We start from the raw sequence: 26,318 nt of genomic DNA, 5'->3' as shown, positions 1-26,318 counted from the left end.
AGCCTACATAGTCGAGTGCGTAGCGGTTTCGCGAAGAGAGATGGAGTTGGTGTCAAACTTCGAGTTCACATACCACGAATTCATGTCTCCTCACTACATTAGTGAATAGCATACTCAGATCATAAAGGCTCTTAGAGATCTACTGAGACGTAATTCCCTTATGCCTTGACAGTTTATCCCGTTTTTCAAGAAAAAAATTCGTGATAATTTGATGGTCAGGCGTAAAACCGCCGGTCAAAAAAATCAGTCGTACGAATAATCTGAATTAAAACAACACTAGCAGGACTAATGTAATTGCTAGAAACTTGGTTTGAGAGCAAATGAGAATTCTCTCCTTGTTGCTTATCTGGATAGATAGCGTAAGATTAGGCATTGATTTGCGACGGGCTTTATTGCAAATCAAATTTGTTTCATTCCCTCTCTGACCGGTGGTGCAATTAATTTGTACACGCGAAACTAATATAAAACAATTCATACGAATGAACAAAAACTCTCTCGATGAAAACAATGGAAAACAAACGACTGAATAATAAAAAAAAGTCTGTAGGTACAACCATATTAAGGTACAGAAAAAACACGAACACAGCACTACTGATTGCATGTCTGTCACCACAAACAATTTTGAAGAAACAAAACCACATTGATAAATCAAGTCAGTTGAGATGTAAATAAGTAAGGAAAAACCCGCAGATTACCTTACACAGGAAAAGTTGCGATGACTTCTCCAATCTGTAACAGAAAACTTTAATGACGTTAAAGGTCATATCACGGAATTTCATTCTGCCTCAGCTACAAGCTAATGAAATCGAAAAACATGCCTGGCTTAAATTGTTCAAAAATTTGCCTTAAGCTAACTGTAAGACTGAATATTAAACAAATGGTCACTAAGAACTTGTACAAAGCGCCATACATTGCCCATAAGAGATCTCGGCCGTCAACATCGCATCTATTAATATGCGAGATGATCAAGAACCTCGTGAAGATTCCTCATCAAAAACACGCTACTATGTCGCTTTTACCTCAATTCAGAAATTTACCTCGAAAAAGGTCATATGGCTTAAAACAAGCGTATACATCAATTAACATATGCGATGTATTTGAAAACATGAAGACCATTCACGATCTTGATAATAGAGTTCCCATTTCTAAGAACAGAAGCTGATCTTGATTTCTGCTATGGTGGGAAAATGAGACAGACAATGAATTATATTATTTGCTATCTAATTTACAAAGGAAATGTATTTTGGGTTCAAATCCATCACAGCCCTCGTGAACCTAAACCCCCGCCCCAAATTATTCATCCTCAATGAACTATTATATCTGCGTTACTTGATATATATTTACATAAGGGCTATAATGGACGATGAAGGAATCTCAAAAAGCTCCCCTCTCAGTAAACTGACTGCAACAAGATCTTAACGTAAACTCGGATCTAATTCATATCTGATGAAAAAAACTATATCTAAAAATACTAAAATTCAGGGAAATATTGAGTTGTTGACGATTGATTAGCTACGTAAGTTGTTTAGTTAAACACTATACACACAATAGTTAGTTTACTACAAATTTAACTTCTCACTGATATAAGTCCCCTTAAATAACAGTTGCCGGTCTTTGACATTAATCTCAACCTAAGTGAAGTCATTTCATATCTGGAAGATGCTTCATCGTATCAATTTCCAGTTCTCCGTTTCCCAATTTATCAATAATCGATAGCGTTGTTGTTGTCTCGGTTATCCCTGTGATGTCGACGATGTCTCCCGTTGTCAATTCCTCGCATCCCTTGGTTGTTCCTGAAGTTGGTGGTGGCTCTAGACCATTCCTCGTTAAACCTTCCAGCATCAGATTCGTCCATATTGATAAAGTTCTGATGCTCGTCTCGTTCGTTTGTTCTTCGGTTCATCGATCTTTCAACCACATGTCCTCGGTCGTTGATGTGATGCCCGATCGCCATCTTGTTCATTCCGCTCTCAGAATCACGGACGGTTTTTCTGGTTTCCTTCACGCCTCCCGGTCCCTGGCGAGTTGAGGAAGTGGCTTCAAAATATTTAGGTTCACCTGACCCCCCGACGTTGCTATAGCTCATCACACTTGAGTAAGAGTAAGACTGCCCGTTTGGATCTCCTGACATCTGGCTCATATCCGGTGGCATCATGAGACCACCTCCGAAGCCTAAAATCAGCAATAATCGGGTAATCGGTTCTTTAACACCACAAAAATTAAAAACCGGCAGTTTGAATAATTAGCATAATATTGCTGAATTTTCAATTCTACTTGAAACAGTGAATGAGGTCTGTCAAACAAAGATCCTGACTTGTACAAAATAAACGGCAAACGATTTTGAACAAAGCATGAAAAGTACTGAATTGCAATCCTAATAAGGACATCTAGCAATTTCTATTAAAAACGGCTATTAACAATCAACACGTCAGTTAAACCTAAAAAAGAGCAAAACATCATAATTTATTGCTAAAAACTAGCAGTTACAAATCATCCAAAACAAAAACTTGAGGCTAAGATGTTCAAACTACGCGTCCTGTAAATTACAAAAATCTAACTATCAAAAGCAATGACAGAGAAGGTAACAAAAGGCAGAACAAAATATCTTTTGAAATTAGTAGCCTCAAAGTACGAAAAATCTTTAACACATCACAGCATTCGAGTCCACAAATTCGGCTTCCTTTACTACTTTCACCAACATAGCTGCCACAGTTCCAAAAATAGCGGCAAGAGTTTTGAGATCTGCAGTCTCAAAAATAAAGTAAGAAACAGACCAAAAAAGACTTCTTTTTATTAAATGCTGAGATGTTATATTTTTTAATAATCGATTACTTTGTTATATTTTGATTAAGAATCTCTATGACTTATTTCTGCCTTTATTAGCTGCTCTCAAATAACCTTCAACTACACTCACTTGAATTTATCTCTTTGAATTAAAGAAAAGTAAATCTAAGAGAGAGAGAGGAAGTCATTTTCGAGAATAATGCAAGTCATGTGTCACCAAAAACTTAATCATGAGAATAAAGTAACACTCGCTTAACTATGAGTGAAAAATGATGTCCCGCACGCAATTCAGTTGAAAACACAAAAACGAATGAACAAAAAGCAGATTTGAGGAAATTGTGACGTCATATTGTCGTAAAAAACATGAGGACGAAATAAAAAACAAAACAGGACAAGTCTTGAATTACAATCAAAGAAATCGAATTAATTAAAGAACCAGCAATTAAAACTTTCCAGGCAACATCAGACATAAACAGTAAACAAAGCTCCTGGCCCAAAATGCGCAAAAATGAACAACAAAAGCTAAAAAATTAGAAAACTTTTTTCCATGGTTTAGTGTTTTAAATAGCAATTTTTGAAAATATTCACTATATGCGTCCTTAGAATGAGCACATAATACAACAACCTTGTGGGAAACAATGACAGAAAAACCAAAAAGTCAAAAATTGGCAAAAATCGGAAATTTTGCGGCGCCAAACTAAGAGAACCTTATAAAAAAGCAAACATAGCTGGCAGATAGCCAGAAAAAAAAAGCCGCAAAATCTTCGTAGATCAGCAGTCTCAAATTTATCTCTTTGAATAAAGTATAAAAAGTCGATTTCATTTCAGAGTGATGAAATAATTTTTGAGAGTGAAGTAATTCACGTGCGACCAACACTTCATCATGCGGATCAAAAAAGCAGATTTGGAGTAGCTATGAGGTCGTAACGAAAATCTTGACAAAATGAGGAAAAAACAAAAGAAGGGCAATACAAGCCTCAGAAAACAATTTTAATTTTTTTCTGCTGTGCGGCTACTAAAAAAACAACATAGTAACAGAACTCAATACAGTGAAATTTATTGAAAACGAAAAACTTATTAGTCAAAGAACTTAATAGCTAATAACTGAAACGATTATTGCTAATAAATAAGGCATCCATAGCAACCGATGAGACGTTTCATTAAAGATACTAAGAGATAAGATAACAAATTGAGCAAAAAAAAACTCGTAAAAAACTTAACAAGATTGTTGAGAACAATAAAAATCAAAGTCTCAGAAAAAAAATGTATTCGAACTGTAACAATTCAATCGATCAAAATACGTCATATTAGCAAAACGTGAGACCTGTCTCTTATGAGATTGAAGGATACGAGCAAAAAGTACAACAAATACTTTCAAATTCCAAAAAATAATAATGAAATATTCTCAGAACAAATAGTGTCAAAGTCACGAAAACCACTAGCCATATAATCAATCACTTAACTAGTTTCAATGATGCCTCATTAGCAACCAATGATACTGTCATTAATGCTACTGGTTTTAAAACAACAAAAACAAAATAAAAGAGTGCAAAAATCGACATTTCCATAATATTTTGTGACAAATAGTTTGAAAAAAATGCGAACAGGCGCCATTAGTACGCATATGTAGCATATTAATAGCACTCAAGCGAAGAAAACTAAAAAACGCAGTCAAATTGCAGCATGTAAAAAAATTCGCTTTAAAAAACAAAATTTTTTAAAGAAGAAGAAAAGGCCAATAGTAGTATAAGTAAATGACTAGTAGCATACCACGGGGGGGGGGGGGGGTCACGCACTGTAGAAAAACGACCCCCTCATTTTGGCCGAAAATTGTTACGTTTATTTTCGATAAATTCATTTTTCTACTTTCTAAACTTCGATCATTTGAACGCTTCGTATGAATTCCTTCTTTCTCTGTTTGTTATTATTATTCATACGCGTATAAAATGCGCTTTAATAATTATATCCGTCAGTAATCACTATGCTTACTGTGTGCTATACTTGAGTTGCATTTCACTAGCGCAATACAGATTTATTAATCTCACTTTGTTTATTTATTAATCTCTGTGTGATTTTATTTATAAATATCACTTTAATAATTAAGTCATGCTGAACATTCGCGTAGACCTTCATTATCGATAAGTCATGTCTACATGTAGCGCTTAACAATAGTGACTAATTTCGGTTAGTTTCCCTTACTACCTGTTGTTTTAAATGTTCAAATATTGCAGATATATGTGGGGGAATTCTGTACTTTTCCACCCCGTGGTACGTCTTGAGCTAGTTGTACATTGTCTGGTTTAAACGAGAAGTTAGTAACTTTGTTGCACAATACAGCCAATAATTTGTCAGTTCGGTGAATTTTATTGCTGTCGCAAAATCCCGATTATAAATGTGAACTGTTTTACAGCCAATAACTTGTTAGTTCGACAAGATTTAAAGGACCCTGGTCAGACAAAGTCTATCCCAAGCAACACTTACAGATTATCAATTATCACTTTGCAGTTTGATCTTAATTAAAGCTGACCTTCGGGATATATGTTTTTGGTTAACAAGTTTTACCAACCAGAAAACGTTCAAGTCAAGATGCTGCAGGAGGTTGATATACAATCTTTTTCTAAAACTGGTGAGTAAAGTCTTTTCTCAATCGGTATCTTTTTCACTTTCTAACTTTTCCCATTCAGTCACTTTCAAAGCGATGGTTGGGTTTTAGCAGTTTTTAATGGGTGGGTTCTAAATCTCTGATGGGCTGGAAGTATTGCTTTTGACTCCTTCGTCGTATACCATAAGAAACTGGGGTACAATCTGAACACTATTTTGCTCCATGAAAGCAAATATAGCGTGAGATAGATTTGTCATATACCATTGGATGGATGAGTCGTTAAGTTGTAGAGCTATAAAAAAATAGTTGCTGTTCAAGACCGCTTGGTTTTAAGAGCATGTGTTTGCCAGAGCGTTGTGAATGACCTTGAGATATGTGATATTTGTCAGCCACAACGTGTAATAGAGGTTGTTGACTTGTGTTCCTCGCCAGATCAAAGCTCTACACATTCTGTGGCTGCTTATGAAATAGACTCCCAACTACTGTCTGTGCAGCCAAAAAAAAGTCTGTCACAGCGAAGAGCATATGGGAAATGGGATGGCTGTGACACCCTTCCCACCATTTTGTTCTGGTCAAGACGCATATCACGAAAACGACAAAGAACGAATCGAAGCTACAAACCCAACAACAACAAAGATCGCGAAACATCAAGGAAATCATACAAGACAAGTTGTGAGTTTCTGTATTCCTTCCAGTGACTCGGAGAGCGAAAACCATGTGGATTCAACTAACAGTGAGATACAACCCTATCAGGATAAAGGGAACAAGGTTGTTAAAAAACAGTTTAAAAACACAAAACTGGTAATCAAACGAGTTCAACATCCAAGACTGTTTAAAACTTTTGGACGCAATTTGGTAAAGGGTTGATTTCAGAAAAAATAATTACCTGAATGTCTTTGCGTTATTTGTTTTTCAGTGTTTTACCTTGAGTTGGCTTAGAAACATACTTTTCAGAGAAAGTTGCTATCTAATTTTCGGGCTCAAAATGAAGCTTTATATAAACACATTTCTCATCTTTCTCAAAAGAGGACATTGAAACATTTCTGTTTTCACATTCATGTCTCTATAAACCCATTTACGTACCTTTCTCTGAAGAAGAAACAGAAACAGTTGTAACAATTTTAACCTTTGAAGTTATTGGAACATCATATAAAGCTTTAGTATTATTGTGGACAACAAATACACTTCCTTCTATTTCTTTTTTCCGCTTCTTACCTATATAGATAGAAAATATCGTTCTTGTCGGCTTTTAAATGAAATATTAATAAAAACTTGTTTTGATACCTACGCAGCCTGAGCGGTACCTAATTGAATTTTGACTTGTACATATCAAGAGTATTGGTGAAAAATAACTTGTGTATTGGATCCTAAGCTACCTAGTGGATACCTAAGCGAGTTTTAACTTGTACATATCAAGAGAAATGGTGAATAATAACTTGTGTATTGGATCCTAAGCTACCTAGTGGATACCTAAGCGAGTTTTAACTTGTACATATCAAGAGAAATGGTGAAAAAAAACTTGTGTATATGATCCTAAGCTACCTAGTGGAAACCTAAGCGAGTTTTAACTTGTACATACCAAGAGTATTGGTGAAAAATAACTTGTGTGTTGGATCCTAAGCTACCTAGTGGATACCTAAGCGAGTTTTAACTTGTAACTATCAATGGTATTGGTGAAAAAAACTTGTGTATTGGATCCTAAGCTACCTAGTGGATACCTAAGCGAGTTTTAACTTGTACATATCAAGAGAAATGGTGAAAAATAACTTGTGTATTGGATCCTAAGCTACCTACTGGATACCTAAGCGAGTTTTAACTTGTACATATCAAGGATATTGGAGAAAAATAACTTGTGTATTGGATCCTAAGCTACCTAGTGGATACCTAAGCGAGTTTTAACTTGTACATATCAAGAGAAATGGTGAAAAATAACTTGTGTATTGGATCCTAAGCTACCTAGTGGATACCTAAGCGAGTTTTTACTTGTACATATCAAGAGTATTGGTGAAAAATAACTTGTGTGTTGGATCCTAAGCTACCTAGTGGATACCTAAGCGAGTTTTGACTTGTACATATCAATGGTATTGGTGAAAAATAACTTGTGTATTGGATCCTAAGCTACCTACTGGATACCTAAGCGAGTTTTAACTTGTACATATCAAGAGAAATGGTGAAAAATAACTTGTGTATTGGATCCTAAGCTACCTAGTGGATACCTAAGCGAGTTTTAACTTGTACATATCAATGGTATTGGTGAAAAATAACTTGTGTATTGGATCCTAAGCTACCTAGTGGATACCTAAGCGAGTTTTAACTTGTACATATTAAGGGTATTGGTGAAAAATAACTTGTGTAATGGATCCTAAGATACCTAGTGGATACCTAAGCGAGTTTTAACTTGTACATATCAAGGGTATTGGTGACATTTTTGTGGCCGAACAAAGTAGTGTGGAGAGCAAAAGGGAGTGCAAAGCGGAGAGCAAGGTGGAGAGCAACGAGGAGAGCATGTTGGAAACCGACTGCAGTTAAGGAATAATTCAGTTAGTCCTTTTAAGTTTTACATCTTTTTGTCCAGTTTTTTTGGGTTTTTTTTATTTCGAAACTCTCCTCTTTGTCTCATAGCATTTTAATTCATCACCAATTTCTGATGTTGCTCACCTTTATATTTTTCTTTGTTGATAAATTTATATATATTGGGAATTAATTTTAATATCTTGTCTGGAGTACAAAGTCTTGAGATAAACAGTCTGAAGAGTAGCAGGAACTGTACTCGCTTGACGCCAGTAAACTCCTTGCCTTCTTAACTTTGGCAACCCCAATGATTGAGAAGCGGACCTTGCTGGTTTAGAGAAACCCCATTGCGAAAATTAGACGGCACCAGTTCACAAACTTTTAACACGCACCACCATTCACAAACACTCACTGAGTTCACTTAGACACTTAGACCAGTTGTAGGGTAGATTATGACAGATTGCTACAATCGACACAGATGATCTACGGAGGTAACTATGAACATGTTCCTAATTTTTTTCGAGACAAAGAGGAATTTTTGTTTGGCAATAAACATCAGCTACTTTTTTCATTTCCATCTGATAGCGCGGAAGCTTTTCAAACGCTTATACTATGGATTGAGGGCACTGAGGATAAAAATGTCTTAGATATAAATTGATCAACTGCTTATGTGGGAGCTTTTAAAAGACTTATACAATGGATTGAACGTACTGAGGATAAAAATTACTTAGATATAAATTGATCAACTGCTTATATGGGAGCTTTTAAAAGACTTATACAATGGATTGAAGGTACTGAGGATAAAAAAGACTTAGATAATAAGTGATCAACTGCTTATATGGGAGCTTTTAAAAGACTTATATTATGGATTGAAGGTACTGAGGACAAAAAAGACTTAGATATAAATTGATCAACTGCTTATATGGGAGCTTTTAAAAGACTTATACAATGGATTGAAGGTACTGAGGATAAAAATGTCTTAGATATAAATTGATCAACTGCTTATATGGGAGCTTTTAAAAGACTTATACTATGGATTGAAGGTACTGAGGACGAAAATGACTTAGTTAACAATTGATCAACTGCTTCTATGTGATTTTTTAAAAGACTTATACTATGGGTTGAAGGTACTGAGGACAAAAATGACTTAAATATAAATTGATCAACTGCTTAAATGGGAGCTTTTAAAAGACTTATACTATGGATTGAAGGTATCGAAGACAAAAAAGACTTAGATATAAATTGATCAACTGCCTATATGGGAGCTTTTAAAAGACTTATACTATGGATTGAAGGTACTGAGGTTAAAAAAGACTTAGATATAAATTGATCAACTGCTTATATGCGAGCTTTTAAAAGACTTATACTATGGATTGAAGGTACTGAGGTTAAAAAAGACTTAGTTATTAATTGATCAACTGCTTATATGGGAACTTTTAAAAGACTTATACAATGGATTGAAGGTACTGAGGATAAAAATGACTTAGATATAAATTGATTAACTGCTTATATGGGAGCTTTTAAAAGACTTATACAATGGATTGAAGGTACTGAGGACAAAAAAGACTTAGATATAAATTGATCAACTGCTTATATGGGAGCTTTTAAAAGACTTATACTATGGATTGAAGGTACTGAGGTTAAAAAAGACTTAGATATAAATTGATCAACTGCTTATATGGGAGCTTTTAAAAGACTTATACAATGGATTGAAGGTACTGAAGATAAAAATGACTTCATATAAATTGATCAACTGCTTACATGGAAGCTTTTAAAAGACTTATACTATGGATTGAAGGTATCGAAGACAAAAAAGACTTAGATATAAATTGATCAACTGCTTATATGGGAGCTTTTAAAAGACTTATACTATGGATTGAAGGTACTGAGGTTAAAAAAGACTTGGATATAAATTGATCAACTGCTTATATGGGAGCTTTTAAAATACTTATACTATGGATTGAAGGTAGTGATGATAAAAATGACTTAGTTAACAATTGATCAACTGCTTATATGGGAGCTTTTAAAAGACTTATACTATGGATTGAAGGTACTGAGGTTAAAAAAGACTTAGTTATTAATTGATCAACTGCTTATATGGGAACTTTTAAAAGACTTATACAATGGATTGAAGGTACTGAGGATAAAAATGACTTAGATATAAATTGATTAACTGCTTATATGGGAGCTTTTAAAAGACTTATACAATGGATTGAAGGTACTGAGGACAAAAAAGACTTAGATATAAATTGATCAACTGCTTATATGGGAGCTTTTAAAAGACTTATACTATGGATTGAAGGTACTGAGGTTAAAAAAGACTTAGATATAAATTGATCAACTGCTTATATGGGAGCTTTTAAAAGACTTATACAATGGATTGAAGGTACTGAAGATAAAAATGACTTAATATAAATTGATCAACTGCTTACATGGAAGCTTTTAAAAGACTTATACTATGGATTGAAGGTATCGAAGACAAAAAAGACTTAGATATAAATTGATCAACTGCTTATATGGGAGCTTTTAAAAGACTTATACTATGGATTGAAGGTACTGAGGTTAAAAAAGACTTGGATATAAATTGATCAACTGCTTATATGGGAGCTTTTAAAATACTTATACTATGGATTGAAGGTAGTGATGATAAAAATGACTTAGTTAACAATTGATCAACTGCTTATATGGGAGCTTTTAAAAGACTTATACTATGGATTGAAGGTAATGAAGATAAAAATGACTTAGTTAAGAATTGATCAACTACTTATATGGGAACTTTTAAAAGACTTATACAATGGATTGAAGGTACTGAGGATAAAAATGTCTTAGATATAAATTAATCAATTGCTTATATGGGAGCTTTTAAAAGACTTATACTATGGATTGAAGGTACTGAGGATGAAAATGACTTAGATATAAATTGATCAACTCCTTCTATGTGATTTTTTAAAAGACTTATACTATGGATTGAAGGTACTGAGGACAAAAATGACTTAGATATAAATTGATCAACTGCTTAAATGGGAGCTTTTAAAAGACTTATACTATGGATTGAAGGTATCAAAGACAAAAAAGACTTAGATATAAATTGATCAACTGCCTATATGGGAGCTTTTAAAAGATTTATACTATGGATTGAAGGTACTGAGGTTAAAAAAGACTTAGATATAAATTGAGCAACTGCTTATATGCGAGCTTTTAAAAGACTTATACTATGGATTGAAGGTACTGAGGACCAAAATGACTTAGATATAAATTGATCAACTGCTTATATGGGAGCTTTTAAAAGACTTATACTATGGATTGAAGGTACTGAGGACAAAAAAGACTTAGATATAAATTGATCAACTGCTTCTATGTGATTTTTTAAAAGACTTATACTATGGATTGAAGGTACTGAGGACAAAAATGACTTAGATATAAATTGATCAACTGCTTAAATGGGAGCTTTTAAAAGACTTATACTATGGATTCAAGGTATCAAAGACAAAAAAGACTTAGATATAAATTGATCAACTGCCTATATGGGAGCTTTTAAAAGACTTATACTATGGATTGAAGGTACTGAGGTTAAAAAAGACTTAGATATAAATTGAGCAACTGCTTATATGCGAGCTTTTAAAAGACTTATACTATGGATTGAAGGTACTGAGGACAAAAATGACTTAGATATAAATTGATTAACTGCTTATATGGGAGCTTTTAAAAGACTTATACTATGGATTGAAGGTACTGAGGACAAAAAAGACTTAGATATAAATTGATCAACTGCTTATATGGGAGCTTTTAAAAGACTTATACTATGGATTGAAGGTACTGAGGACAAAAAAGACTTAGTTATTAATTGATCAGCTACTAGTATGGGAGCTTTTAAAAGACTTATACAATGGATTGAAGATACTGAGGATAAAAATGACTTAGATATAAATTGATCAACTGCTTATATGGGAGCTTTTATAAGACTTATACAATGGATTGAAGGTACTGAGGATGAAAATGACTTAGATATAAACTGAAACTGCCTATGCGGCAATTTTAAAAGACTTATGCAGTACAATTTTTCTGTAACTCGAGTTGAAAAGACTTTTTTATTCAAACGGGAAAAACAAAACATAAGTCACAAAAACTAAAGCATAGTTATTTCACAGAATTTAATTGTCGTCACTATCAGAGTCAATTTGTACTACTCTCCATTTCTTTATTCTATCTACATTGATAGATTCTTTGTCTGATATCAGCTCTAGCGTTCGTTTTGCGCACTTTTTCATACTTTTTGAGGGTCCGGGATGGTTGATGGGTTGCTCTTCTGTTGAAAAGTTAGTAGAAACATGAATGGGGGATACGGGTCTTGGGTCTAGAAGACTAGGCGACGAACCTGATTTAGCAGCCTGATCGTCTATAAAGGAACATCTTTCAATTTCGTCCTCAATCACTTGTTGAGTCAGATTTGCAAAATCTGCAATGTCCGCTTCAAGCTCGTCGTCACTGTAAACACGCTGATTGAGACCGGGATCCGGCGGAGACCAGACTTCTGCTGACATTTGGGGACCTGTGTATTGAGTTGGTTGTTGGCTTTCTGGCGTTAATGACTCGGCGACGTGTACAACAGTTTCTTCCTCGTCACTCGAACCCCAATCTGGATCCTGTACTACGTTACGCATGAACATTTCCTCGCGCAGAGCGTGATGGCCAAATGGTAGGGTTGTGATCTTGTCGTTTAAAATATACCGCTTGTCATCGTATCCCGAGAGTGACTTCTTGTTGCACACAACTGTCATTAATTGGTGTTTGCTCGATGCAATTCTGGTGTTGATAAGTCGAACAGTTTCTCCTCCTGTGAGAACCTGTTTGTATAATTCATGTGTCATCATGCGCCTGGCGTCTTGCGTCACACCTTTCGCTGACTGCTTTGCAAGACCTAAAATAGAAGTTCGTGCATTCTAGTTTTTGTTTTTCACTTTTTTTCCGTTTTTTGGAAATTTAATCCTAGGTCTCTTTTTCATACTTTTTATCTGGTTTTTCTTTACTCATTCTGCTTTTTGTTGTTTTGACTTTTTTTAGGTTTTGGAAAAAAAGATGACTAACCATCTGCCAGTTTGATGGAATACAGCTTCGGCTTCAACCCCACAAACTCAGAAATGATCTTGCCTCCCATCTCATCTTTAAATTTTAGTGTCACCCTTGCGTTGCTTTGATCGTACATCTCGTGATTAGTTGGAAAGTTTGAGAAATCGAAAAGGTCCTTCACTGTGGTTTTCCGCTTCAAGTCTGCGAAGAAGTCGTTTGAGAAAATTTCATAAACAAACGAGTCCGTGTCCGAGTACAGTAGTTTACAATTGAAGTGTTTCTTCATTGTATTGTAGTGGAAGTCGTACATGAATTTCTTCGAAAGATCTAAGATGCAAGCACCTACGATAGTTGGTTTGTCCCACTCTATTTCAGTCTGATTCAAGCTTATCGTTGCCAAGTTCTCATCAATGATTTTGAACGACTTCATCTGTGGAGCGCTGGTCCATTTCAGTGTCTCTTCTTCACTTCGAGCCAGTTTTATTTTTATGCGATTGCGTTTCCCCTCACACGTTTTCCCAAATGCGCTGTTCACCATTAGTTTATAGAAGTTCTCCTCGAACTTGTTCTTGGCTTGCTTTCGCTTCTGAGTGTTCAACTTTACATATGGCGCTAGCCATTTCGACTGGTTAAAAGCGAGTGATCGATGTAGTTTTTCAACTTTCAACCCCAACTGTACGTAGAGCTTCAATGTTTGATAGTGCAAAATGTAGTTCTTTTTGGGGAACAAGGTCTGGATCAATTTGTTACTCGAAGGCGGCGCATTCATCTGCATATCATTCAAAAGCTCTTCCTGATAGTCACCCAACCAGCATGCGTCAATTTTCTGTTTTGTTGGGGCCAAGGGAAAATCTGAATGAAGATCATGAAGTTCATCTGGGTACGACAAATCCACTTCTAATACGTAGCCAATATCGCTATCGTCAGGTGTCTCCAACACGCTTTGGATGAACGCTTTTTGAATTTCAGGATCCCAGTTTCCGTCAGTGTACTCAAAATTGTTCAATGGCAATGGAAACTTTTCCATTATGCCCCCATACAAATTGTTTGCATCAATCATCACTATGAAGGTTGAGGGTGCTTTGGGGTTGAAATTTGGTAGATATTTGTTGTTCGCAACCGCCAGCCGCTTGTTATAAATCGAGCTTACGCCACCACGAATCAATCCTTCTACCATATCCAATTGTTCTCTCTCTTTTAGGAGTCTCAAAGGCGCTTTAGATAACTTTAACATAGCATCACCAGAGAGATTGGAAGCGGTATAGTACTGACAACAATCCAGTCCGTATGTTTCGTAACACACTTTGCGGAAGCAGAGCATAACTGCAGCTAGGAGAAACACATCAGTTTTGAGATACAAACTATAGTAATCTTCAATTGTTTCACATTGAAACTTTTCAAAAACTTCTAGCGAATGTTTGTACTCATCTTCAGTAACGCTCACTTGATACTGTTGGAGACTATTCATCCACTTTTCTCGTGGTGGGAGTGCGGTCTCTTTCAGCTTATTGAAATTATCAATGTAACAATAGGGGAAAAATCCCTTCCGTTTCAACATTTGCACTGAACTTTCTGGCCAATCCTTAAAGTGATGTTCTAGCAAAGTGAACTGATCAGAGGGTAAGTTTTGTGCTAGTGAATCTAATGACGAGGCCATGAAACGAAATGAGTCTAGTAGCCTGATATACTCGTACACCGGTTTGATTACTCCATTTTTGTCCTGACGGTTGTAGACTAGAACCCCAATTTCCAGAGCTATATATTTCTCATCTGTATTCGGAACAATTGATACAGTATTCCTCATGTTACTACCCTGGAGAGCAAGAATTACATGGTGAAGATCGTAGTTTGAGAGATTGTGTGCAAATAGCGGAGTATAGTTGAGAAACCTCCTGTTAATGTTACAAGTGTTATGCGCCCATCCGAGGAATTCTCCAGTGAAGTGACAATGATCTAGAACTGTCGGGTTATTAAAATTGTGTTCCAATGGTTCTTCACATATCCAACAATTGGTGGCATCTTCTTTCGCGATGAGAGGCTGGCCAGAGAAATATTTGTGTTGCTGTTTAACACTGTAAACTCGTTTTGCTATGCTTTCTAAAGACTGAACAAATTGTTCCATGACCTTTGGACCTGTCAAACATTCAAAATGAAACGGTTCAGTTTGGTTCTGAGCAACAAACAACATTGCATAGCTGCACGGTTTATGTATTTCTATTGTTCTTGTTTCTGATTTGGTTGGGTTGTTTTGACATCCTGAGACAGGTTCAATTATTGACTCCAAGTCAAAAAAGCCAACAATTGGAGCAAACCAACGGGACTGAAACTTTTTGTAGTAGTACGTTGTGTTTTTTGGCATACGCACGATTGCTGGTTTGTTCTTCCAGCAAAGTTCTAAATGTTTTTCATATCGTTCTTTTGAGGTGCAAACATGAAAACAGTTTCTACAAATATGATTATCTGTTCTAACTACTCGTTCCTTGACTTTATGAATAAGAGATCGCAAGTTTCTGATTAAAACGTAGTGATGCATTTGACCGTCGCTAAGAAGAAGAAGGTCCATGTTGAATTCACAGTTCTGTTTTTTGGAAACTCGGAATGGTATCAGTCCGTTTTCAGCGTAGCTAAAATATTCAAACTTTTTTGGTTTTTTATCTTTTTTCCTCATTTGCTTTTGTGCCATAATCTTCTTTTTAGTTTTAGAGTTTTTCGAAAAGAAATATTTTTAACTTACCGAAATACGTTGACGCAGACATTGTTTAATTCTTCAAAGCGAGTCATCTGGTGGAAGCCCATAGGCATGTCAAACACACCATCTGCTTGTTTTGCAAGCGGGTTGTCTGGTCCGTATGTTACTGGGCTGGTCATTCTGCGTGCCGGTGCACCAGGAGGAAGAAGTCGAGGGCCAAACTTAAAATGGTAGGCGGCAGTATAGCAATACAGAAAACAATTATCGTCTTCTCGGTTTCTGATGTTCAGTAGAGAGCATGTGCGCGCTAGTTTGCCTGGAAGCGCCAAATATGACGATGCCCTTATCGGTTTAGCTTTTGCTAATCGGATTTCAATGTTGACAATTTGGTTGAGAGTCCAACCGCTACCATGGGAAGCAAAATTGTTGAGCGCTAGGAGCATCTGTTCTACCATTGCATGGAAGGTTTTATCTGAAAGACCACCGAAATCCACTCGTTCCATTTTTGATGCAACATGAATCGAAATTCTATCGGGCTGGCTTGATGATAGATCATCATCGGTTTTCGTGGGTTTGACGAGATCAATAACTGAGTTGAACTGAACTTTTTGTGAGTGTTGTTGAACACTAATGTTGATAATGTTTTCAATCTCTCGACGTTTTAGCTGCATAACGTGTAATAGATCAACGTCTCTTGACCCGACGGTAATCTCATAGACTTTCAGTGTATCGCCGAAAGCGCGTTCGCTTGGTATGATGCCTGAGTCCTGTAGGTTGTTTACATCTACACTCCAAGCTGGTAGACCGTGGAAAGTGTTCATGTGCTCAAGATAATCAGCGTCACGTGGAAAACATTTTTGACAGTATATGCAGTATCGTGGACTGGTCGCCTCATGCTGCACAGTCATGTGTCCTGTTAGCTCATACAGGCTTCTCGTGGTGAAACCACATTCAGTGCACTCGAATGAGTTTGTTTGAGGATAGATCTTATGCACTTCTTTCCGATGTCGACGAACGCTTCTTCTATTTGCCAGTAGTTTATGACAAATTTCGCACTTGGCTTGCCCCATCCCACAAAAATTGATTGTTGCTTTAAGAGAGTAACGGTGAAAGGAACGATTAAATAAGAAGTTTAGAAGTGACAAAAATGTATCAAGTTTGAGTCAACTGAACGCAAAGTGTAAGGCAAAAAGCAATGAGTAATTTTTCAGTCCGGGGGACCCCGCTTTCAACAAGTTGATTAGCCAATCGGATGCAAGCAAGCTGTCTCCTATTTGTTTGTTTTTATCGAGGGGCCATCGCGTTACAGTGACGCAATTCAACCTGGTAGCGTTACTTTTTGTTTACATAGCGCACTCGGGTCCAGACAAGAATTTGTTTACAAGCCATCAACACAAGTCTGAAGAACTTGAATTTGTTTACAAGCCATCAACGTTTTTGTCATAGTTGGACGATTTAGTTTGTTTTTCCAGGGGAGGGGGAATTTAGTTCTTTATAAAGGTGAATTTTTGGTTGGTGAGTCATTGACCTAACTAAAAAAGAAACCGTGTATAATTGTTTACTTCATATGTTTTATAAAAGACAACAGTTGAATTTCATTGATATCGGGAATGAATGGAAAATTATCATTGAGAACACAATGAGCTATATAAATGCAATAAAGTCCACACATTTGAGTCTGCACTTTGTAGGGGTTTATTTGTGTCACGTCTGTCTTCCATGAGGTCCACTATAATGCTATCATTAGTGCTTTGTCGAAATCGGTCTGATATGTGTTTATATGAATAGAGAGGTAATGCCAGCGGGTCGGCAAAGTATGTTATTGGGTAGGCATATCTCTTTGCAAGCACAATCCAATGAGATCCAGGTGAAGAGGCTGGTGAAGCGTTAACGATAGCAAATGAGTTGGTTGGTATGTGCAAGGGGAAATTGTCAGCTGCATAAACACCGTTGAATTTAAACATCAAATGACCGGATTGTAGAATCAATTTGAATATTTTATCTTCATCCATTAGATTATAGGAAGAGCGTTTTTGGAAACGTTTCTCGAGGAATCGATATAAACTGTTGAACATTTCTCCCCGAGAAATAAAATTTCAATGTTGCGGGGCAACGCTGCACCGAACTTGAGTTCCACAGATAATGAAGAGTTTGTTAGCTCGGGATGAATAAAATCATGCGTGGCTTCTTGAGTGCTGGTGAGATCAAACACCATAATGTAATGGTTAGGAAAATCAGATAGAGATATCCCGTGACCATTTTCTACATAAGCTAGTGCAGCCATCGAGTTGTAGTATAGTCGTTTATTATCAGTTGTTGATATTGGTGTACCAGCTGTGGCGAACCCATTACGGTAAATTATTATCTCATTCAAATCAAACTTCTGGTATGAAAATGGATTGAGCGTATTAGTACCGATGAACGCATCGCTGCGGCACATGGCGACAATTAGTCTACGAATAGGTTCTTTTGTGAAAATATCCTCCTGCTTCCAGCTCTGTTGCCCAGCTGTTGCTAGAAAAGCTTTCGAAATAACTTCATTATATCGGTACATTGCAGGTGTCTTGAGAAGTGTTTTCTCGATTGCACCAAGCACGATATCGGAGACTGTCATTTTTCGCACGAACAAATTTGCTTCATCGATTTTGATTTTATAGTGTTTAGCCCCGTCTTCACTCACAATCGCCAAGTCATCCTGTGATCGTCGGAAAGAAATTCGCAGCATTACTCCACTCGTTAGATGCTTCTCGCATGAAAAGAAATCGGTAGCTATTTTTCCATACATTGTGAGTTGAGCAGATCTTCTCACAGTTTCTTGTCGAGCTGTGATTGTAGCGGCTGGGACGCCTGTTGGGTCTGCTTCATAATCATATCCTTGACATTTCAGCCAGGTTTTTTTCGCATCCGATCCATGAGAAAATTCTGTTTCTATGAAACTTTTGTGTGCGTAGTGCCCATTGGCGGAAGAAATTTTGATGCCGTTTGCTGACACTATACAATCAGCGAAAAGGGAATGTAAGACATTATTGGCTAGATGTGGCGTGTCACTGTTGTTGGCATCTCCCGTGGTGAAGCGTAAATCGTTTCCATTATTTTGAACAACTCGAAATTTGATTTCCAGATAAATTTTCTGTAGGTCGATGAAGTTATTTCTATCACCGACTATTTCAAACTCTAACGAAGATCCAGTGGGCGAGTACAAAGTTCCTGTTTTTTGCTCGAACGATTGATCAAATGTTACAAGAAGGGGAGGTTTCTCGAACAAGTCTAATGAGCTATGTGTTGCCTCTGTGGGAATAACAATGTTAGTACGCATTTTTTACTTTTGAGAAGAAATCTGATCGACTTCTTTGTGGCTTCGTTTTTCGCGAAGTGATCTTTTTCTTTGGTGGAGACTGCTTTTTGTATGCTTTGTTCTTCGACCTCCTTCGATAGATTGCTTTTCGTCCTCGTTGAAGTGCTCCTCCGATTTGTTTTCTCGCTGTTTTTGCAACTGTACTTTTCAGAGCTTGCTTCGCTGATTTCTTTTTTTGTTGCAAATTCTAATAACTCTGGTGCACCTTGTACTAGCAATTCTCTTCCAATTGTTTTTGCTGCTGGCCAAACAAGTCGTCGGGCTAGGGGTAATGCAACACGACCAATGCCAGCAGCTAATGCGCCGAATCCACTTCCTCTTTGTCTATAATGTCCTGAGAAATGGGGCATTGAATTGGATGCTTGATTATTATAATAGGCTTCCATCAGTTAGCTTGTTCTCTGGAATTTGAGACTTATAACAACTTTACCAATTCCAGTGAAAGGGATCAGTTTCCCAGTTTCACTTCTCAGCTCAACTTTGATGCTCTGGATGTTGTTTGAAAGTAAACGCTTGTAGTCCAAGTTTGTATAGGTTTTATGGTGAATAGGTGCTACTGTGTTGAGGCTACCGTTTCTCAGACGTCTCTCCGATTCAATGATTTTGAGAATGGGTGCACGTGAGTCACCCACATGTTGATACTCAATAATATCAAGGTACACAAAAATAAGCTGTGACCCACATGTTATATCAACGGGGAAAATACGAAAATGTCTGTTAGGAGAGTTCGGAGCCCCATTTTCCAAGTTTGTCTTGTAACCAATGTGAACAAAACCATTGTGTGCAGGGTCAGGGGTCCCCTTGAAACCAAGAATGCTGGGAATTTCATTGTCTTGAAATGACAATCCTTCATTTTCCCCAAATGTTAACACAAGCTTTTGCGTTATCTTGTCGAACTTACGATCAAACTGTTTCAGTCTTGCAATGCGAACAATCTCCGAGACTAGATCTTCCCAGCTGTTGTAAATACCAGTCCGAATTTTTCTGAGTTGTCCTGATCGATTACTCGACTCATTTGGATTGGTCATTGAATTCTTGTAAACAACTATTTCTCCAGAGTTCACGTTGTTGATGTTTGATGGAAAAGATAGAGATGTCAATGCTACTTGCCATTCTCCCTGTAAGTGTATCGGTTGTGATAATTGGTTCCGAAATGATGCCATAGTATTTCCATTAAAAACGTCCATTGATGCATTTGATAACAAGTCAATTGTAAACTCATTGCTGTTAGAAATCATTGCTCCTCTTCAGTGTTTAACGCATCAACTTGTACTAATTCCGGTTCGTAAAACTTCCCAAGGATTTTAACGTTGTTTGCGTCAACTAGATTGTAGGTAGGTGGACTTGTTGTAGCCAATCTTAGTACTGTGAAAATTTCGTCTGTATAATTCTGAGTATAACCTTTTCTGAAGGTATCGTCTGGTTTCGCTATTCGTACCAGGTCCCCCTCTTCAAATCGTGGTTTATATTTATTGTTGTCCAAAGCAATCGAAATTAAAAATGGTTCATGTTTTTTGAATACTTTATTTGGAGCTAACTTTGTAACGCGGTTAACACGACTGTTAATGATATTTACGAAATTGGGAAGCTCCTTTATATAGTTCCAAGTCCATTTTTCTTCCAAGTATCTGTATATAATGTTTTTAAGTGACCGAATATTTCTTTCCGCAAACGCAGATTTGGTTTCGTTTTCGGTTGTATACAAATGAATCTTTTTGTTTTCACAGAATGTTTTGAACGCGCCCTTGAATTCGGTGCCTTTGTCTGTCCACACTTTCTCTGGTTGTTTGGTCTTTATCATTTGTTTGAAGGCTTCAACGCAATCCTTCGAATACATCGTTCTGAGAGGTTGAACACGTAAATAGCGTGATAAAACGTCAACTGCAATCAATAGGTATTTGACCCCATTGTTGTGCTTGGCTATTTTCTCCATATAGGCTACATCCATGGACCAGATTTCGTTTATTCTGTAAGCAACTACCTTCAATCGTGGAAAACTTTTCCGGAATTGACGATATTTAGTGTATGAGTTCTTCGATTGAAGGAATTTTTCAATTTTTTTGTGGGAAAAGCCGCTTTCCTCTTTTATGTTAGCAACACTTCCAAATGCTGCTTTTCCTTTCGTGTAAACTTTATTTAGTTTTTTGATTTCCGCTGAATGGAGTTTTCCAGCTTGTTGGCGTTTTAATTTCTTCTTCAGCGTCTGCGAAGCCTTCTTCATCAAAGCTAGCAGTTTTGATGATGTTTGTTGTAATACGTAGAGGAAAGTTGATGCTGGAATGTCGGTGTTCCTTCCATTAATTAAGATTTTACCTTCAACGTCCAGTGAAATGTTGCGTGATCCGTTGATTTTCTTCAAAATTTTTTTTGCTTTTCCAGATTTGTCTTTTTCGAGAAAATCTATATCATCGATCACACTCTGACTGATTTCATCAAACTCTGTTCGTTTATTGTCGTCTGGGATACTTTGTTGCTTTTCTTCTTCATCGGAAACCATGACGTCATCTGTCTGTTGCTCTGTGTTCTGCTGTATTACCGCTTCTGGTGGCTCTTGTTTTGAAGTTCTCTGTAGAAGCGATAGTTGTTTCGACTTGTTTTTTGTTAGTGGATTGTTTAATATTTGCGAAACTTGAGGTTGTTCAGTTGTAAACATGTTGCGAGGAATGAGCACAAATTCCTCAGTTGGCATTTTTCTGTAGATACTCTAGACAAGGTCTGGCAATTAGTTGAATCAGAGAATGCCCTCTCGTTGTCTGGAATAATTTACTTCTTTCCAGCGCACTGAAATACTTTTCAGAAAGTTGTCGTAGTTGAGGTTCGAATTGTTGTAGTTCTTTCTTGTTGATTGGGACAACACCAGAGAGCACGTTCATTACACAATCGCTTAGGAACCAAATGAATTCAATATCTTGGGCTAAAAAAATTCTCTTGCTTTTCGATTTGGGGTTGCTGTTAACGCACCAGCGCTTCAGCATAAGCAAATGTCTCTTTTTCATTCGTAATTGGTGTAATAACAGCTTCCTCCGAAGGAATATAGAATATTGATGGTTCGGGACCAATGAGTTGAGAAGAAAATCGTAAGCCTTGACTTGTTTTAGGATCCAGGTCAATGATTAAATGTCCATAGGGTTGAGCTGTTGCTAATTTGTATGCGTCCTTGAGTAATTGGAGACAGTTTAACTGTTTTCCGAGGTATTCTATTTGCTGAATGTCACGCAATGATTTGAATAAAACTATATGAGTTGTGTTTAGATCAATTGTCCGCGACCATTTACTCTGTTGGAATAAGTTGTGTTTGATGTAGATCACATGAAGTTTTCTGTGTCTTCCTGACGTTGCTATTTTCACAAACTCTTTGTCGTTAAAAATTTCCTCGCATGAGTCATCATAAACGAGCAGACAGTCCGAAAGCTTTTTCGTTATATCCAATCCGGAATACTTGATGAACTCAATGTGCGGTATTTTTTGTTGCATAGCTGTAAATATGTCCTGGAACTCTTTGTAGAAGTAATAAATTTTGGGAAATGCTGGGTAGAAGGACCGACCTTGCAGCATGCTGAATATGAGGTCAGTTTTCCCAGAACCACTTGGGCCTACAACCGCCATGAAGATCCTATCGTTTGTGAGAATGACTTTATTCATAATTTAGGATTTGGTAAGATATAACCAACTAGACTCGAAAGCAGTGCAATCCAAATTGATTTCTCTTCGCAACTCTCCGATATCAAGAATAGCATGGCAAAACAGAGACTAATCATGAGCACGATAATAATCACTTGAACGAAAAATATAATCTCTGATCGAGGGACTACGGTATTGGAACAGCAACGCCATGGAGGTCTCTCTCGGTTTCCATCATCAAAAACCAAGTTTGTAATACCCCCATCAATTTCGTCTCTCGTAACTCGGGTACTCATTGAAACAGTTTTATCGATTTTTACTTAACGTCTGTTTTCTGTGACTGTAATTTGAAAAAATGATCTTGTTAGACAATTTTTCCAAACTCATGTTCTGATTTTGTCTTCATATATTGTCCCATCGCGCCCAAGGGCTTTTCTGAAGAAATTTAGTGGTCAAATGTAAAGATTTAGAGGGGGTCGTTTTTTTACCGTGCGTGACCCCCCCCCCCCCCCCGTGGTGTGCTACTAGTCATTTACTTATACTACTGCCAATACTAGCCCCAGCTAATGCTTTGCGGCTGCTAAAAATACAACTAATACTAACAGAACCCAAATTCAGTAAATTTTATTGAAAACGAAAAACTTATTAGTCAAAAACCTTAACAGCCAGAAACTGAAACGAATGCTAATCATTTAGTCATTAATAGCAACCGGAGAGACGTTTCATTAAAAGATGCTAAGAGATAAGACAACAAATTGAGCAAAAAAAACTCGTAAAACCTCAAAAATTTGTTGACAATATTTCTTGAAAACAATGAAAATCAAAGTCAGAAAAAACAAATTCCAACTGAAACAATTCAATCGATTAAAAGAGGTCATATTAGCAAAACGCTAGGCCTGTCCCTAATGATATTGAATGAAAAGAGAACAAAAAGTACAAAAAAAATACTTTCAAATTCCAAAAAAGCATTTAATATTTTGATAACAAATATTGTCAAAGTCACGATAACCAATAGCCATACAATCAATCACTTAACGAGTTTCAATTATGCCTCATTAGCAATCAATGATACTGTCATTAATAATACTGGTGTTAAGGCAACAAAAATAAGAAAGGGGCAAAAATTAAAATTTCCATAATATTTTGTGACAAATACGCTTTCACAAAACAAAAATTTGTTCTAATGCCAACTTCTCACTCCACTTTAGAGGCACTGACGTGAAAAAGTCAAAAAAGTGTGAAGCTCAAACATAACCGGAAGAATTGCTCTCTAACTAGTGGGCCTTAATTATCAGCCTTATTACGCTGGGCTCAGGAATTGAGAGCACCCCAGTTCATCAAGCCCCAGCAAAAGGTTTATATAAGATTCTACCAATGGCTCGCATAACCCAAAACTTGCGGACATTTCGCAAAATGCGATAAATAATACCCGAATGAGGTCATACCTCTTGACATTTCTTGCATCATCCTGTTCATCTGAGCAAAGGGATCCATGAACATGTCAGGTCTGGCCATAGCTTGACTAGTATTCTGGGCATGCCTTTGTTGAACTCCACTTTGGTTCTGCATCCCTGGCTGTCCCAACATTCCGAATGGGTGTTGGTTGAAACCGGGACCAAATGGTTGGAAAAATGGGTCGCTGTGGAAATTGGGAAAGTTATTTCCCCACATTTTTTTTTCTGAAGATCAGTTGATTTGAATTTAAGATCTCTTCTGCCATTACATAACATAGCTGGTAGATTGCCAGAAAATAGCCGCAAGTGTTGGATCCTTTCCGTTTGCGCCACTCCCCCCCCCCCCCCCCGCTTAGTGGATGCATATTATTTGCGCCCCCAGACGCACGTGTCATATTTTTACATAGTGATTTACTATGTAATGGCACGTGCTCTGAAATTGGGGGGAGCATAACGTACTCGCGGGGGCACCAACGGAAAAGATCCGAGATGTTATATTTTGATTAGTAGTAGTAGTAGTTTAGGCTTCAGTGTCGTTGCACTAGGGTTGACATCCCTTTATTGGTTGGCTAATTTGACCTTCTGTACTGGATTGCAGTTAATTGTTGCAGTTGCGCAAAAAGGTCTACGTACAAGAATTGGCTTCAGAGTAATGTCTAGAGAAATAATTCCAGAATAATTCGGTTAATCGTTTTTTGTTTAAGCTTTCAATAGCTAGATTTTTGATTTTACATATATTTAAGAGTTGACAAGAACGCCTCCAGAAATTTTCGGCTGCCTTTCTCGTTCTTGTTCAATTTATGTTTATTAGCTCAAATTGTCTGGTATTTGGTTGATCTTCACAGTTTCTAGTGATCGGAACATTGAAATTTCCTGAGAGAAAAGCAATTAAGAGTAGTTTGTGAAGTTCTATATATAAGGAGAGAGGAAGTAAATTGAGCTTTCCCAGTTGTTTAGGATCCAACTGGTAGCTTTCTTTTGAACGCGCTCAATCTCTCGTCTCCGTTTTGTTAGCGACCCAGGCTTCAGTTGCATATGTAACAATTGGTATGACATATCCTGCGTACGCATTGAGTTTTGAGGTTAGTTTCGTGGACGTTGAAGTGTTTCTTTTTTAGAAGTAGAACGCTTTCAATGCCTTTGAGCACCTTTTTTCGACATTAGTTTTCCAGTTCAACTTTGGCGTCATTGTAATGCCTGGATGTTTTAAATCGCTCTGGTAAAGTAAAGTATTGTTGTTTAAACTTAACTTGGGTTTGTCTTAACTTTTGATTGGCAAGATATAACACTTATTTTCGTTTAATGTCATTTTATTGTTTAAACACCAGTCTTCTATTTGTTTTATCTCGTATTGCATGTTTTCACTATTCGTTGCAACGAGCTTAAAATCATCTGCATAACCAAAGGCGTCATAATAAGTTATTTGTAGAGGAAATTATGAAATTAACAGAACTATGACTGGAAGTGGACCTAGTAGTGATCCTTGTGGAACACCACTTGTAACTTGCACTGTTTCAGAGTTACAATCAATAACCTTTACATATTGTTTTCTTTAACTTAAGTAGTTGGCAATAATTTTCAAGAAGTTACCTCCAATGCCTGACATTTCAATTTTCTGTAGCAAGATGCCATGTGGAACGCTATCGAAGGCTTTCTTTAAATTCCAGTTGCAGAACCAAAAGTTCTTCTTCATTACCATCCAAAACTTCTTCTTCATTACCACTTAAGAGTCTTCATAACCGATTAAGAATCCGTTTAGCTTTTTGCTGCTTCTACTAGCAGCTCTTAAATAACTCTCAATTAGAGTGACACTCAATTGACGTCATCTCTTTGAAAGAATACAGAAAATCAATTCGAGTGTGAGGAAGTCATTATGGAGATTGAGGCTAAGTCAAGTTTTGTCAAAATTGCAAGTCCGAATGAACAAAAAGTGCTTTTTAACGTCATATGGTTGTGAAAAAATCTTGACAGCGGAATATAGCAGGACAAGTCGACAAAATTCAAGTATTATTGTAATTATTATTTTTGGTTTAAGCACCATTTAAAATCTCGACAGGTAAATTAAAACAGATAAGTTTTGAGTTTTCGCCTAAATGAAATTTCAGATGGTAAAAGTTTCAAATCAAAGGCGAGTTTATTCCACTCGAAAGCGACAGCAAGCGAGAACTAATTCCTTCCAAAATAAGAGCGAAATATGGGAACATATTAACTGTAAAAAATTGAGACCTTGTAACC

The 26,318-nt window shown here is 36.8% G+C and overlaps 2 protein-coding genes across 3 annotated transcripts in view; both read right to left on the bottom strand.

Annotated features, from left to right (window-relative positions):
* The window catches only part of LOC142354759 (large ribosomal subunit protein mL49-like), a 423,982-nt gene that overhangs the window by 389,351 nt on the left and 8,313 nt on the right, over positions 1-26,318 (bottom strand). The window lies entirely within an intron of this gene.
* On the bottom strand, positions 1,460-24,328 carry LOC142353970 (myeloid leukemia factor 1-like). The gene is made up of 2 exons (XM_075406207.1): positions 24,075-24,328; positions 1,460-2,172 (listed from the first exon to the last, which is right to left on the bottom strand). Exons 1-2 carry the CDS (start codon positions 24,298-24,300, stop codon positions 1,703-1,705), a joined length of 696 nt encoding a protein of 231 aa, XP_075262322.1. The 5' UTR covers positions 24,301-24,328; the 3' UTR covers positions 1,460-1,702.

Source organism: Convolutriloba macropyga, chromosome 15, assembly GCF_964194025.1.
Source record: "Convolutriloba macropyga chromosome 15, txConMacr16.3, whole genome shotgun sequence".
Taxonomy (NCBI): Eukaryota; Metazoa; Xenacoelomorpha; order Acoela; family Convolutidae; genus Convolutriloba; species Convolutriloba macropyga.
This window is presented reverse-complemented; position numbering and strand designations above follow the sequence as displayed.

Excerpts from the sequence above, each read along its gene's own strand:
- LOC142353970 (XM_075406207.1), bottom strand. The coding sequence starts at position 24,300 with ATGTGGGGAAATAACTTTCCCAATTTCCACAGCGACCCATTTTTCCAA. Across the intron at positions 2,173-24,074 it reads GATGCAAGAAATGTCAAGAG|GCTTCGGAGGTGGTCTCATG; the intron begins GTATGACCTCAT and ends TGCTGATTTTAG.